Source organism: Bombus flavifrons, chromosome 5 (genome assembly GCF_040668555.2).
Source record: "Bombus flavifrons isolate JBK064 chromosome 5, iyBomFlav1_principal, whole genome shotgun sequence".
Classification (NCBI taxonomy): Eukaryota; Metazoa; Arthropoda; class Insecta; order Hymenoptera; family Apidae; genus Bombus; species Bombus flavifrons.
Window position 1 is genome coordinate 1,740,828 of NC_138446.1, and position 15,755 is coordinate 1,756,582.

The following is a 15,755-nucleotide window of genomic DNA, read 5'->3' on the forward strand; positions in this document are numbered from 1 at the left end:
TCAGATAATATAAGAATGTACATAAAGTTGGGTGAACAAAAAAAAAAAACAATGAATATACAATCTTAAATTAAATTTTGAAACCGGTCTTCTGACCGGGTCTGGCAAGATTAGTGTTAAATTAATTTTATTCCATTATGTTACTAATTACTAAATAGGTTAGTAAAAAAATATTTCGGAATATTTATCAATTCACATTACTTGATAGTAACTGATTAATTTTTGTTGTTACATTTTTAATTTTTCTATTTTTTTTAATATTATACTTTTATTTAAATATTTAATTTAATATTATATTATACTCTTGCTAAATGTAAAAACTTTTTGTTACAAGCAACTAGTTAAAGAAATATGTTTTTTATTTACTTTAATGCGTCTTTTGATAAGCGTATGAATTAAATATATTTGCAGCCTTTATTAAAATATGATCAGAAACGACCATAGTACTTAATGTTAATACACCTGTGTGACATAGTCATTGAGTAGCTATCGCAATACAGAAGGCTGCGAAAACGATTTCCTCAACTTGATCGTCGTAAAACAAATTGGGGGCTAAGGTCAAACCTCGTGTGTGCGACCTTAGTGCCTGGTGGCAGCTCGTGTATGCGATTCACAGCACTTGTACTATTGGTAGTTACCTTCTCTCTCTTTTCGTCACTTGAGCCGCGCGCATGCACATAATGTGAGTCACACATGACGAGTAATCTGAATTAATCACATCCTGCCCACTGTGTCATTAATGTCATTGCCGTGTGTCGTCCGACTGAGAGAATCGGACAAAATAAACGAAAGAATCGCCTTAAATATCTAATCCTCCTATCAATGAATTCATTTTAAAAACAGACCCATCTGACATGGCACCTACAAACCAAACTTGCCGACTTATTGACTAGATTACTGGTAATTAATAATCCAAAGTGTTTTACAAAATCCATGCGTATGTATAACGTAATATGTAACTATGTATACGCAAGTTTGCAGATATATAAGCAATAATAATTATAATTATTATTATTGTCTTTTCGCGCTATTTTACTTTGTTACTTTTAACAGAGATATGACTTGAATTTGACAACTTGAAATTGATTTAAAAACAATCACTTTTTTACTTTATATTTAGAACCTATTATTGCATAAACTTGTTATTTCCATGTTATTTGCGACATTACCGACTTCGCATAGAACACGATTGCAGCGCTACTAGCGGTTGGAATTGAAATTAAATTTCAATTTATAAATATCGATTTTTGAATAAATTTAAATCATTGACATACTGTAGAATAAACTTAACACGCAATTCTTTTTTATATCCTATCATTGACTAAGCACAGAATAAACATGGTAGACAGCAACGTGTTGTAGAAATTCAACAATATTTGCAAGATAAAATTAGATAAATATGCCTCAGGCGGACATGTTAACAACACATACGAACTTCACATAGCCTTGAAACGTGTCTGAACGTGTAGTTCAACTCTTTCACAGAAATAACAAAAGTTGTTTCATGACTGAAATGTAGCAAAATATAAAATCTATTTCAATTATTTGTATATGGTAAATATAATAAATATATATGTTAAAAAATATATAAATATATAATATAATAAATATAATAAAACTTGAATGAATTTATATTCTTAATAAACTATACAAATGTTCATAATTTAATCATATCACATATTAATTAAATGTCTGTTACACGTGAAAGAATAAGAAAACAATATAAAGGTATACGTACCTCTATCTTTGTTAAAATAAATTAAACGTTAACAAACGTTTTGCATTAAATATCTCTGAGTTGTCACAACGCCAATACATCACACTTTTTTCGAAGTCATCTGAGAACTCAATCAATCATTTGCAAACAAGCAAATTATAATGAAGCATTTAGAATTAATGTATAAAACTGAATTAATTGAATCAAAATGAAGCAATAATCAAACTCAAATTCTGTTTGAAAAACTCATAACACAAGCCGTTGGTAACAGACAACCAGAGAAAATTTGAAATATTATAAAATTTCGCTAACGTAACAAAGTACTAAATAAGAACTTATTAGTTAACTAGTTAAACGAACCTGATAATAGTCGACTGAAGACAATGGAATAGTAGCAGAAACATTACATAGTCGAAATTGTTTACTTCAAAGGACGATACATCTTGACACCACCTTTTCCAAGCAGTGGTATTCACTGCGATATTTAGTGACATTCGCGCCAAAACTTTGTCTAGCAGATTCCTGATTGGCTAGAGGGAAATGACTTTTCATTCGTTTACAGTTTAAAGCCGCGCGCCACACACAAATTGAATAGGGAGATAAATGTTTCACGGTTTATGTTACAAAATATTTATTTTTCTTACTCTGTCTGTCTCTTATCGTGTGGTTATTAGCAATTTTCTTCATATTAGGAACAAGAAATAATTATATGGATCACACGGAATCATCACTTAATTCCGTAAGTATAATTAAATATAATTTAGATAAGGTATTCTAGGAAAATCGGTTTTAACTTGTTTTTTAGCAGTATCAAAAAGTACACATAGGTTTAATACTTAGTTTCTTTAATAAGTCAAGACTGACATAATGAAATAAACAATATTGATATTTTCAAGTTTCTAAATTAATAACTGCTATTGAGATTTGAAACAAGATATTGCTGTATATATTAATTTAAATGCCGTCATTTTTAGATACTATATTCTAAATCTATGTATGTACAATAAGTAAATTATGTATGTAATAATTTTATGTGAGAATATTAAATAAAATAATTGAAAAAATCAAAACCGGTAATCTTTAAGAAAATTCGTATTATTTGTACAATAACTAGGTTAATTAGTTACTGCAATATTTTTATTATTAACAATATGATTATTTCCTTTGATCCATTTTATCGTAATTATGTTTAAAGAGTAATAATAAAATCAAAATATGAAAGGGCTTTTATACATTCTGTTTATTTTTCATAACACATTTCAAGCATAATGATATCAACAGCCATGCCATCTCGTCTTAAATTATTATTAAATATTCATGCTTAAAGATCTTGTCGCCGCAATTGAAGCGCTAGTTTCGAAATCAAAGGTGATATCACAACGATATGGGATAGAAAGTTCGTACACATGAAAAGTTCTCGAAAGACAAATTTCTTAGAATACATATTGTTTGAAACTTTGGAATTTTTTCATAGTAGTCTGGGTATTAATCTCTTTCTCGATAATTGCCATTAGCAACCACTGTTGTTTGCGATCGTTCTGATCGCTTTAAAGCTTTCTGAAGTTTGAATTAAATTTTCTTCTTTTTCATTTACAACATAAAGTCAACGAAAGAATCAAAGTAATCTTAAGTTTGTTACTATATTCCTTTTGCTTGCGATCATCGGTTATTTTCAGATCGATAGCAAAAACAAATTGCAGTCTATAGTAAATACCAATATTTCAAGGGTTCATAGCTTTGTGGATTATAAACCATCCGAGTTAAAACGATCGTTCAACATACTCGTTTCATCTCGTTCTATGATACTGACAGGTCTCTTGATAACTATATATTGGCGCAGATCATATTAGTATCAACGGTAATATTCTTAAACATCTAATAATCAATGTCGCCATAATGGATCTAAATACATAATTTTTCTTAATCGACAACAACAAATGTAGGTGTACGAAGACCCAAAGCAATATTCCAGAACGACAAAATTTATAATGATTTCGCACTATACTAAGTTCGAGTCTTCGTAGTCTACGGTAAAATCTTATTGATCGATACAGAAGAAATTCCTGCACCACAGCATAAGCGTTTATGGTGTTTTACATTTTCAGAATCATCTACTCCTTAAAGCAAGGAGTATTCGCTTTACTATTCTTTTACTTTATTTGTATGTTTGGTAACTATTTTCTTTTTTGATGTCGTAATATCACGTTCGGCTAACTTCTGTTGACGAACCTCTTCCCTATACATAAAAAGTCGCAAAGATGTGAAAAGTAGATGCAGTCATGGGTAATCGTATTATATTAACTACTAAAGAATATTAACGTGTTCACGCTAATTTCCTTTCCCGAGACATCAAGTCGCGATATCTTGTTTTAACGGCTGAAATTTATTTCAGCAAGATCAAAGCAGAAGTAGAGATTTCTTGGCTCCGCAGTCGTTCAACGTTGCAAATGCTTGAACCTCGATATTTAACTATTTTAATTAAGCGTTAGCGCTAATAATAGGAAAATTCGAGTCGATTTTACAAAGCAATTGGTAATCGTTGAGTCAGAATCAGAGGGAAGTGGGGAACGTGAAGATAAATCTAACATTAAGAACCAACGACACGGTGTCCCGACACAGAAATTTGATGTCATGTTTTGTGATCATATATCTCATATATCACACATATTCGTTCGTTTTTTTATCGACTCCTCGACGAAATCTTAATGTAATTCTATATCGGTATTCCTCTCAATTTTTCTCATGTAATACACCCTTTTATATGCATCGATTTCAATTAATCTCGTGCCTAACTGAGCGGTTCCCAACGCATGTATATAACATAGATGAACCTTCAAATGTCTTGTAGATACATACACATATCATCAGATAATTTAACGAATAGTATTATAACCGGTATGCATGCATATATGCGTTATAATATACGAATCACACTTAGGATTAATTTGACTTATTCAGATTAATCGTCTTAATTAGAATATTATTTTGTTATCGTTTTTTCCTCTGTTTTCCTTAGCGTTCACATTTCATACAATATCGCGAGTTCTGTCGAATTTTTTCTAATGTGACCGGCTATTCAGGAATTACGTTAAAATCATCTTTAGTAATATTAACCTTATGTGTATTTATAATGTATATGTATATCATATAATTATCGTTACTTTAAATGTATATATAATTTTATAATATATACTCAATATATCTTTAAATGTATCTTAAAGCTTAAAATTCTGCCACTTTTTTCTTTTCATCAAAATTTTCATCTACTCTCATACGCATACGTCTCACGTACATAATTCGTCACATACTTAAAGCGCTAATTGTGTTAACGATTATCACACAGGAAACATGTTCCAAATAGAATCTGGAGAATAAACATAGCTTGCAGGATAGTGCAGGATTGTTCTCGTTGAAATTCCACCATTTGGTTTCGAGAAACGGGCGTTCGGTTACGGCAAGCTAAGAAACTTTAAGCATGATTACTAATAATCCCACCGAACCTGATTCATGGCTAGTAATTTTCTTCGGTATCAAGCTTTTCCCGGCTCTCTTTCAACTCTCTTTTTTCTTGTTCATGTAATCTTTCTTGAAACGTAATCTATATACTTTAACAACAGATGTTCATTATTAGAAACAGCTCATTCACAATGATGAATATACATATATAATCGTTCTCGATCAGTGCACTGGATACAAGTGTAATAATTCCTATTAGTACTTTATACCATCAACGCATAATTCATCATCGTTTTCATTATCATCGGTACCTTCGTCCTTTTTCCATTAGTACGTTCTCATTTTCATTCCATTTTCTTTTCCGCCTGCCTCATCCTTCCTTCCTTTTTTTTTCTTAAAAGTTAATAGTGTCGTCGACGATTAATCTATATTAAGTTTTTTCTCATATCTCAATATGGCTCCGGGCGAGGACTCAAAAATTAACGATAATAGTAATAATGGTAATAGTAGTAATAATAATAATGATAATGATGAGAATAATAATAATTAATGTTAATGACGATAATAATTATAATAATAATAATAATAATACTAATGGTAATTAATAATCGCACGTTACGTCGATTAATAAATAGCAATAAAATTATTGATCTTGTTTTTGGCAGCGCTCACATTCGAAGTCGCCGCCCGTTCGGATCGCTTCATCTATAGCCTTTGTACTATCTTTTCGTCCATATAATCAAGAGCGATCGATTCTTTTCTACGCTTTCATCGAGAATTTAATGAAGAAAATTTTCTTTTAACTCTATAGTACCGATCGCTTAAACTATCAAGGTCGATTATTTTCATATAAATCGATAATTTCCAGTTAAAATAGGATTGCCATTTCGCCAATCCCAAAGAAAGATTATCGGTATGAGAATCGGTTAACTATAGCTTAATCGTTTTACGCAGTATACAACACGCAGGTAAAACAATGTAAAATGCAACGGAATCTAAAAATTTGTATATAATAGATAACAGATCATATAATGGCAGTATAACTTTGGTAGTGAATGTATAAGCGTTTGCAAACAATTAAAACGAGGAATAATGTTCCTCGTCGTTTGATTATGATTAAATTCACGACGTAAGCCCGTCCCGTCGTAATTCGAATAAGTATCATAAACCGCCAAGAATCCCTGATGCTAAGGGCGACGACCACCGCGCAAACGCTGTCCTTCGAAAAACGAACAAGCTCTCGGAACAACCAGCTTTGCTTCTAAATTTAAGCCATGAAGAATGGAGATCAGATGACAGACATTCGATTTCGTTTAAATTAAGTACATACCATTATCGTTGGTTGCTATAAAGAAAAATAGAAAAATAGGAATATCAAATGTAAAATTGCAATTTACAAAACAAAGGAAATATCGATACGATCAAGTATCGGTTGAAATACAAAAATCATCTTAGCGAGATGAAAAAAGAGAGAAAGGAAAATAAACTCCTCGCAAAATGGTAAAATCATCACATAGGAGAATATAAATAGATAGAATATTAAGTAGCAAATAAAATGAAGTACTATCGAAATAGAACACAATTCCTCTGATCTCCAGACTATAGGATACAACCTATCGACTATACGATTGCGTGGACTAGCACTAGATATTATCATGCGGTACAATATAATCATAAATACATATTCCATACGGTGTTGTACGATTATCACTAGGCTGATTAAACTTTCCCGTGCAAACAGCGCGCTGTTTCTCGACAAATCGAAATCCAACAAAATTTTGGTATCTTCCACTCTTATTTGCTTCGAATCTTGTATCTATGTACATTTATTAACGTTAATGGCGGTAACTGCCGAATTTGTTATTTTCGCTTTCCAAAGTTCTTTCACTTTTCGAAAGATTTGAGCAATTCGACTAAAATTCAGTTTTTCCTCTAAGTATACGAAAGAAAAAAGAACACACAACGAAACATATCGATTGCTTTCATTCAATAGTTTTGTATTAGCCTTTCGATAATGAAAGGTAATAACTATCATTATTATTTCTTTTCTTGATCGTTTGATTGATTTTATTTCTATTTTATTAATACTTTCCATTAATACTAATTAATAACTAAAATATTAATACTAATTACTACTTTACGTTACCACCATTAATTATATCCACTTTATACAACACAGCGTAATCTACCTCCGTACTGGCGGAACTTCAAATTAAAATCCAAGGATGACCTGTTTTTCATTAATTAAATTAGAAGTTTTATTTATAATTGCTTCACGCGCTCTTGCCAACAGTTCGCAATATTATTCCCTCGTTCGAAATAATAAAATAGAAATCTATTACAAAGCTAGTAAAAATTGGAGGATTTCCAATCAAAAGTTCCACCGCACGAAACCTTCGGTAACAATGCAATCGTTCTTACCAAGTCAATTAATTAGTTTCATGCTGTCTCGTTTCGACGAGTTCGTTGACAAACTCGCATGAAACAGACTCTCTTCCCTTCGACTTGTCTCTTAGCTTTTGTGTATGCGTGTGCGCGTGCGCGCGTGTATATGAATTTCGATTATTTCAGACATCCTTCACCTTTCATCCCGAAACGACGGAACTTTCGATCGAGATTCGCCGAGAGCCGCGTCCGAGAGCTTCTTCGTGGAATTCGAAATCAAAAGTTCCACCGTGCCGGGTGCACCGTACCGACGGGCATAAAGACACTAACATTCTGCTTTTTTTTCTGTTTAATACGTCTACGTGGCACGAACTAAGGGTATCAATTATCCTCGGTGTACCCTACACGTTAGCGAGTCTCGTTGGCTAGGCGAATATCAATATAACTTCGAGAGAGAAAAAAAAGAGAAAAAAAAAGAACATTACACGTGCGTCAAAGCCCGCAACGAGACCAAGAAATTAGCAGACGACGAAAAGCGAAAAATTCGCAAAAGGGGCAAAAAAGTAAGGGAAACCTCTTACGCGCTCCAACTGATATCCCGAACGATATTTAGATCACGATGGTACGACCACTCCTCTTCGCCCCCGATAAAAAGAAGTGATACCGCCGCGGTTTTTTGTGCAGAATTTTTCCGCTAAACTGTTTTTTTTGTGCATCCTGATACATACGCGCATATGCGTACGTATATATACATACATATACATATATAGATATATAGCTTGTACATAGCCAATTTCACTGGTCCGTTTTGTGATCCTATAATAAAATGCTTTTACCTTTGTGGAAGCGACGACGACGGAAACACGCGGCGTTTTATGAAAAATCTCTGTACGCTGAATGAAACGAACACGTGTAACGGTGTTTTTGAAGAACGGTCCTTTATAATGAGAGTGAATAGCGCGATTTGTGTGAAAAAACGACAGTAGCTATTATCGCATGGTGTTGCAATGAAGAGAATCACGACGAAGATGAAGATGATGAGAAATGATCGGTGAATCTCTGAAAGATCTACGTTACAACGACGAGAAAATACGCGGCCAGAGCGGTATCGTCGGCAGAGAAAACCGGAGGGAAGAAGGAGTGGTCACGATGCGCCAGCGAGATTGATTAAAAAAGAAATTTCTTTTATTCTCCTTCCTCCTATATTTTCTTGGACGCAGTTGGTAGTGATCTTGCAAAAGGTGGCGAGTACGATGCTTAATCCACCATCAGTTCGAAATGTACCGAACCACGCCTCTCGAATCTGTCGTGAATGATATTGTGCGCCCAAGCTTTACATTCGATATTGATCAACACACCGTCTGAAAATTAACGGAATATTCAAAATCCTTTAAAGATTATAGGTAGGTTATTGCGATTTAATGGTAACTCACATTTAGGCTTTTCGAAGAAGACAGCTACCAGGGGACTAAGGTATCCAGGGGTATTTGTGAACGGGAAGTAGTATCCAGGAAAACCACGACGTGGAATATATTGAATGGCACCCATGTTCTCAACATCTGCGGGATTTTCACCGGAACATGACACCCACACGGTATCCAATCTGTTAGCGTGTTCCTCTTGTTTGATGTGTTCTTGAAGATCGGTTGGCATTGTGTTCGGCAGATTTTTCGTGTCATTATAATATTCGGGTTTCCAGCCGAAAATCTAAAGCATTAGAATTATTAATATTTCTCCTAATAAAAATAACGCTTGCCAAATCTCTCGGATTTTTAATACTACATAATTTAATAAGAACAATCACTCTATATGTATAATAATATCGTAGTAACGTTTTTAATATCACGTACCTTGTTCAACTTGAGGAAAATGCAAGGAGCAGATTTGTTATATCCATATTTGTGTTTCTTCGTACACTGTCCCCACGTGGTCATGTCTACGTCACAGACTTTGCCGGCTGCTGGTGGTTTGCCATAGTCGCACATCATCCTCTTCTGGGCACCATTTGTCGAGGTAGCAGGTTTTTGGTATTCTAAACAGATTCAAAATTAATTTTCTATTTAATTATCACGGAGACTCATTAATCCTAGGACACCCAAGGAGGTGAAGGAACACATCAAGATATCGATTTGAGTTTTGTTTCTTGAATTCTGTTTAAATTTTGCTTGAATTTTGGTAAAATTTTTCTGAAAGTTATTTCTAATTTTGTATACCGTACTTAATTACGTGTTCTATATTTTAGTCTCAGATACATATATGATTATATATTGTAGAATATAAAAAAACCGAAACTCTGATCCAAAGATTGTTCCCACCTTGACCGGATTTAACGGGTTCTTGACGTAATTGGCTCGTTAGGACAAAGACTGTATTCTCGCTTATCGGTTAATATTAGCGTCGTAATAGATCTATGGAAATAGCATTACTGAACATCTATATCTAGTAAATATTTTATTAACGATGCAAGATAATGTAATGTTATTACTTCTGCTTTCTAATAATAAAGTACTCTAAGAAATACGTTATATTCAACTGAATAAATTTTAACTGATAGCGTTAATCTTAGCAGAATAATTATTTCAAATTTATGGGTAAAAAATTTTTGTTTGGTATCTTGTGTTATGTAAAAAAAAAAAAAAAATTAAGAACCAAAATTGAGAAATAGATTACCTTCGAGGAACTTATCCAATTCTCTGGTCCAATGTAAGAAATTGCCTTCGTCACTTGCTTTGTACCAAATTAAGGTACTTTCAACATTGCTTGAAGGTGGCATAGGCCTAAAACCAAGTCCGGGGTTGCTTCCGATCAAGGAATTGTCCAATTGCCATTTCGGTGCATTCGGGTCTAACGTCTGGTAGAAAACAGTTAACATCGCTCCGAAGAAACCAGCCAGTACCGCATAAAAAATAACGTAGAATAACAAGATTTTGGCTGCAATCGAAAAATAAGAGATTGTTAGTTTTTTTAAATTACATACATATTCTCTAAATATCGATTATCTTCTAAATTACTCCGTAATAATTTTACTTTAACTATTATCCGACCATTTAAATCATATGCGGAAATCAGTATAGTGAATTGATCTTTCCTTTAAGATAAAAGCAGTATGTGCGCAAAAGATCTCCGTAGTCGATTAAAAAACAACTTGAAGTACGACGAAGTATAAGAACGTAGATCTCGGACACTTTAGCCAATTAAAGCAAGGCAAATGTTTTATTGTAATAATTCCTTTTGTGGATACGCACAGCAACTGAAGAGATCTAATTGGCCTGAATTGGTATTGAGTAAGCGATGCTGCGAGTTTACAATAAGAATCATTGATGAATATCCATTTCAAGCAATTTATTTTCAAAGAATCATAACACATATCTATACTTGCATCGGATTGCAAACGTTGTAAAAGATTATTCGAAGAACTATATAGTAACCTTCTATTAAATTATATTTAGTAAATAAATTTATCGAGTATTTTGGTATTAAAGGGATATTAATACTATAATTAAATCTTACTTCGATCCCATATATTTAATGTTTTCCTCTAGTCAATGTCCCTATTTTTGTAATAATCGGCAATTAAATTTAATTTAGATTTGTCCACAAGGTTAAACGAAGTTGTAGTTCCACTTGGCACTGCACCAAATTTTAGTATAAAACCCAGTGAAGCATCCTGTTTCTACAATATACTGATATCATTTTATTTATATTCATATTTCTCTTTTTAATGCCATATAATATATTTTATACATTTTTATTTCTTTTTATTTTCTTTCTTTTTATTTCGTGCATTTTGCATTTACACGGTAGAATTTTATGCACAAAAATAGGATGACATCTCACAGAAGAATTTTAATACTAACAACTAGAATTCCCTTACATAGTATAAGAAAACCAAAGTAGGTTATTGATCCCCCTAGTCATAGTTCTCTACGTTCTACCAATATTCGTATCGTAGAATTACATATCATTATGTTAAACTGGTTGCTTTTATTTCGTCCTCATTTAAGGAAAACGTCCTCCGCTGATCATGTTAACGTTACGTACATATCTCCAGTAGTTTTATAAAAAATTATTAACAGACGATAAAGAAAGTTTAAATTAGGAACTAAGATTTTCTTCAATACTCCAATAGTTTGTTTTTCATCCCTCCAGAACGCAATTCATTCGTTTAAAATCAATTTGCAAACGCGCTAAACAAATCTGGAAGATTTAAATAAGGAATAGGATTGACATAATGTCTTCGACGCAAATCGGTTTCTTTCGATACAAATTTTACAAAGAAATCTTGTTCTCTGTGACAACTTTATTTCCTTGTTTCCGGGGTAGGTGTATCGATAGTAAATACTATAAAGACTGACATTTTCTGTATAGAAATTCGAACGTAGGTGCAACAATATCAATGACCTACTTCATGAAAGAACCGTGATGGCTTCTAAGTTTGTAGCGCCGCCGCGTTCCGCATACGAAGTGATCGATATCTCAAAAAAACCGTGAAAATGTTACGTTACTACAGCAACCGCAATAGTGTGCTGTATTTGGACGAAAAGATAATATCGTTTGATCTACTTTTTATCCAGAAACCTACTTTCAAGAATGCATTTTGAATCTTATTCATCGGATATATGTACTACCCTGTTCTGTATTTCTTGAGGCAAATTATAAAACGTTTAGAATTTTATACAAAATTATTATCATGCGATTTACTCGTACAATCCCACTTATTTAGAAGCCGGAATTTTTCGATACTTTTATCTATATTAATTAGATTAACACATCCCTAAATGAAATCAATGCAATCACTTAAATTCACAAGCTCGAAGAAGCACCTCATGTTGCAATGATGAATTCTAGATTCTACTGAAATATCATTTGTTATTAACGTCTTCAAGATACAATTGAAAACTGCATTCATATTATTGCATAATGGTATAATATTCGTGTCATGTTTTTCACATTGTTGAGAAAGTACATAATTTGAAACACCATAAATAATGTAAATGTTAATCAAGAGTATTTGTTAATACGAAATAAAGTATTCAATCATTCGTAGGATACTCAAATATTCAAATATAATTAAATATTTGAAAAATATTATTTATGATCTTCTATACAGTTTGTACTTTATTTCCTTAGCTAGTAGATCGAATAACAAAGTTTATTAAAAGTTAAAATGAGACACAAGCGAACCGTATAAAATCAGAGCAAGCTATTCCTACAGAATGGTAAGAACGCTGGATTGTATTGATTTTGGTGGAAGTCGATCAACTTCAGGAGAAGAAGAGGGGACAAAAGACAGTGGAGCATAGAAAGAATATAGCTCGCAAAGGCGAATAGATAAGCTGCTTTAAGTATGCTAACACAATAACACAACGACCGACCGAATTGCCTCGTTAACGCAAGAAAATGGCAAAATTAGTGAATGTCAAGAAGTTTACAAAAAAGATTTCCGAAATTTATGCGATATATATAACCAAATGATAATATCGAGTACGAATCACAATAATATTTGCTCACTGTAACGAAGCTTCTTTAATCACGGAAAGATTTAAATAAACAGTCCAATTTTTAAACCTAACTCCCACCCCATACTTCAACGAGCAAATCCTATAATTTATTACTAACTTGGCTTGTTTCTTAAAAAAGGTGCACATACTTTAAAAAGATTATAAATTTGTGTATCGAATTGAAAATTATTAGTCGATTAAAGAAATTATTAAGAATTTATTATACGTAGATAAATGTAAAAAATGTAAAAAATAAATATAAAAACTATGATCCAATGATCTGTGCAACAATTTTATTACAGATCGATTTTGTAATAGAAATTTTGAAGAAATATGCTAACAATAAGATGTATCGAAGTGAAACTAAAAAACTTTTATGTAGAATAATAATTCTTGTATACAATAGAAGAAGTTTACTTATTTAAATGTTAGTTTGTCAGCTTGGACAAGAACATAAATATATTATACGTTGTATAAAATGGAATGATTACATTATATGACATTGTCTGACTATATCTATGACCATGACCAAATTTATTATGAGTGCTTTACAATTAGTAGTAATTACAATTCTACAGTGTACAATAAACCTAGTTTCCAAATAGAATCATTTTCTCCTCCTATCTATTAAATTTCGCTTATATCTAATGTTTGCAACCTTCTGTCGATTGTTTTGTAATTTTGCAAAAACAATTGTTTAAATTTTTTCGTCTTCTTTTTTTTGCTGATTAAAAGATCAGTCATTGAATATATTATCTAGAATACCGTAATATTGGTTCATCATCGACCAAATCTCGCAATTGTATTACATAACATGACAGACACGATACATGGAGAATTCGTTTGTTGCGTCGTCCGGTAGTATCCCACGGAATTGTCATAATCGTTTTAATTGCATCAAATATAATATTTTAGATTAATAATATATTTATATAATTGAGTAATAAATTAATGAAAATATAAAGAACAAATGTAAAGAATATAAATCTATAATATCTAAGTACCGTATTATGCACTCTAGAGATAGTTTCAATATTTTTGTCCTCCCATCCCAAATCCCAAATCGGAATACAACATATTTTTCACTTAGAATTAACAAAGAAATAAATTTTTCTAACGTTAGGCTCAAAAATTAGGAACACTCTTTAACCCTATGCCTTTCCTCTTATACGTATTACATCATACATATTACAAAAGATAAAAGTAGGACGATGAAAATCGTGAGGTTGCCGCCCCTCCATACGTTTCTTTTAAAGATCCAATTGAGAATCTTCTAATACACGAAAAGGATAATGTGGAAACGATGAAAAAGCCAGCTTTGTCAGAACAGGATGCGTTTTAGATAAAACAAGAAGTTTACAATCCAACATTTTTATTTAAATACCTGATTTCTGTCGCATCAAAGAACCTTGTATGATTATTTTGACAGAATAGCAAAGAACGTTTCTTTCATGAAAGAAGTGAACAATCGTATTTCAAGTTATTTTATTCATGATAGAAATAAGTTTTTATAGTAGATTAAGTATAGCTTTGAAATATTTCACCGAGGAAAAGTAGAGGAACGGAATGAATGTGATAGTTTAATGATATCAACGTTATCAAAGAGAAATCGATTAAACTACGATCAGAACGGTTTTATTCGTTTGAATGCAGCACGAAAGTTCTTTCTAGATATATAACACCGTTACTGATCTGCAGTGCGCGTGTACATTGCGTCGCTTTACGTCAGGAACTATGGGGTTACGATTAAATGTCAATCGGGATATTCAAGTTCTGACCTTTGACGATACGTTTTAGGGAATTTTCCGGAATGATCTTTGACAATACTACAGACGAATTATCCGATGAACTCGACAAATAAATCTACGCATGAAATCTAGTATTACCATTACTATCTTTCGGTCGAAGGAAATCTTAATTTTATCTCGGGAGAGAAACTCGAAAACGCGATCGAAACGTATTTGTCAATAAAAATTACGTAATTTTCAAAAAATTGTTTAAGAAGACAAGATGAAATTCGCGGCCTGACGCTGAATTCGATTTCAATCTGAGAGTGCAAGCACGTAATAAATTTTTCGAAAAAAGAGAATGAGAAAGAAATGAAATATGTTTGATACGAAAACTTACCCCAACTAGCGCCTGTGCGCCCCAGGAACTGTCCAGTCTCGGAGTTCCATAAAAAGACCCTAAAACCCTCCCATTTACCAAGCTTCGGCGGCGGAGTATAATACTGTTCGACTTTTTTACCCTCCATTCTGATCGGTTAAACGAAAAAATGGAGAGAACTGCCGCAGATCTCTCCCGCGAATCACCACGAACGAACAAGGAGGACGTGCGTGAATCCTTTCCTCGGCCGGCTCTGCTGCTCCTTCTGCTGATCTTGTTCTTCGTCTTCTGGTGGAACAGTGCCGCGATCGAACAGTTCCGCGGGCGAGGACGCAAAGGAAGGAAGGGTCGATTCGTGCCCTCGTCTGGAGCTACTGTTCTCGGGCGCTCTCGTCCGGCCAAGGGATGAATATTGAGCGATCGAACCCAGGCTGGCCGGAGCTTTTCAGGCCGTCCCCTCCTTCTCTCGTTCTCGTTTCGTCGACTCCCTTCCTCTCTTTCCCTCTCTGTTTCTCCAGCGGAGCGCGCTTTCTCACTGCCGCGGAAGCGCTACCCTTTTCCACCGCGTCGACGAAATCGCGCAGTCGCGT

At 33.2% G+C, this 15,755-nt stretch overlaps 1 protein-coding gene across 3 annotated transcripts; it reads right to left on the reverse strand.

The window, feature by feature from the left end:
- Window positions 1–2,933: 2,933 nt before the first annotated feature.
- Window positions 2,934–15,654, reverse strand: LOC138180045 (sodium/potassium-transporting ATPase subunit beta-2). 3 transcript variants are annotated; one of them, XM_069113464.1, is made up of 5 exons: window positions 15,187–15,654; window positions 10,229–10,489; window positions 9,409–9,590; window positions 8,992–9,265; window positions 2,934–8,919 (listed from the first exon to the last, which is right to left on the reverse strand). In XM_069113464.1, the coding sequence occupies exons 1-5, from the start codon at window positions 15,311–15,313 to the stop codon at window positions 8,816–8,818; spliced, it is 948 nt and encodes a 315-aa protein (XP_068969565.1). In that variant the 5' UTR covers window positions 15,314–15,654; the 3' UTR covers window positions 2,934–8,815. The 3 variants fall into 3 exon arrangements, with proteins under 3 accessions (XP_068969565.1, XP_068969568.1, XP_068969567.1); XM_069113467.1 differs by lacking the exon at window positions 15,187–15,654 and adding an exon at window positions 10,603–10,728; XM_069113466.1 differs by lacking the exon at window positions 15,187–15,654 and adding an exon at window positions 10,586–10,720.
- Window positions 15,655–15,755: the final 101 nt, after the last annotated feature.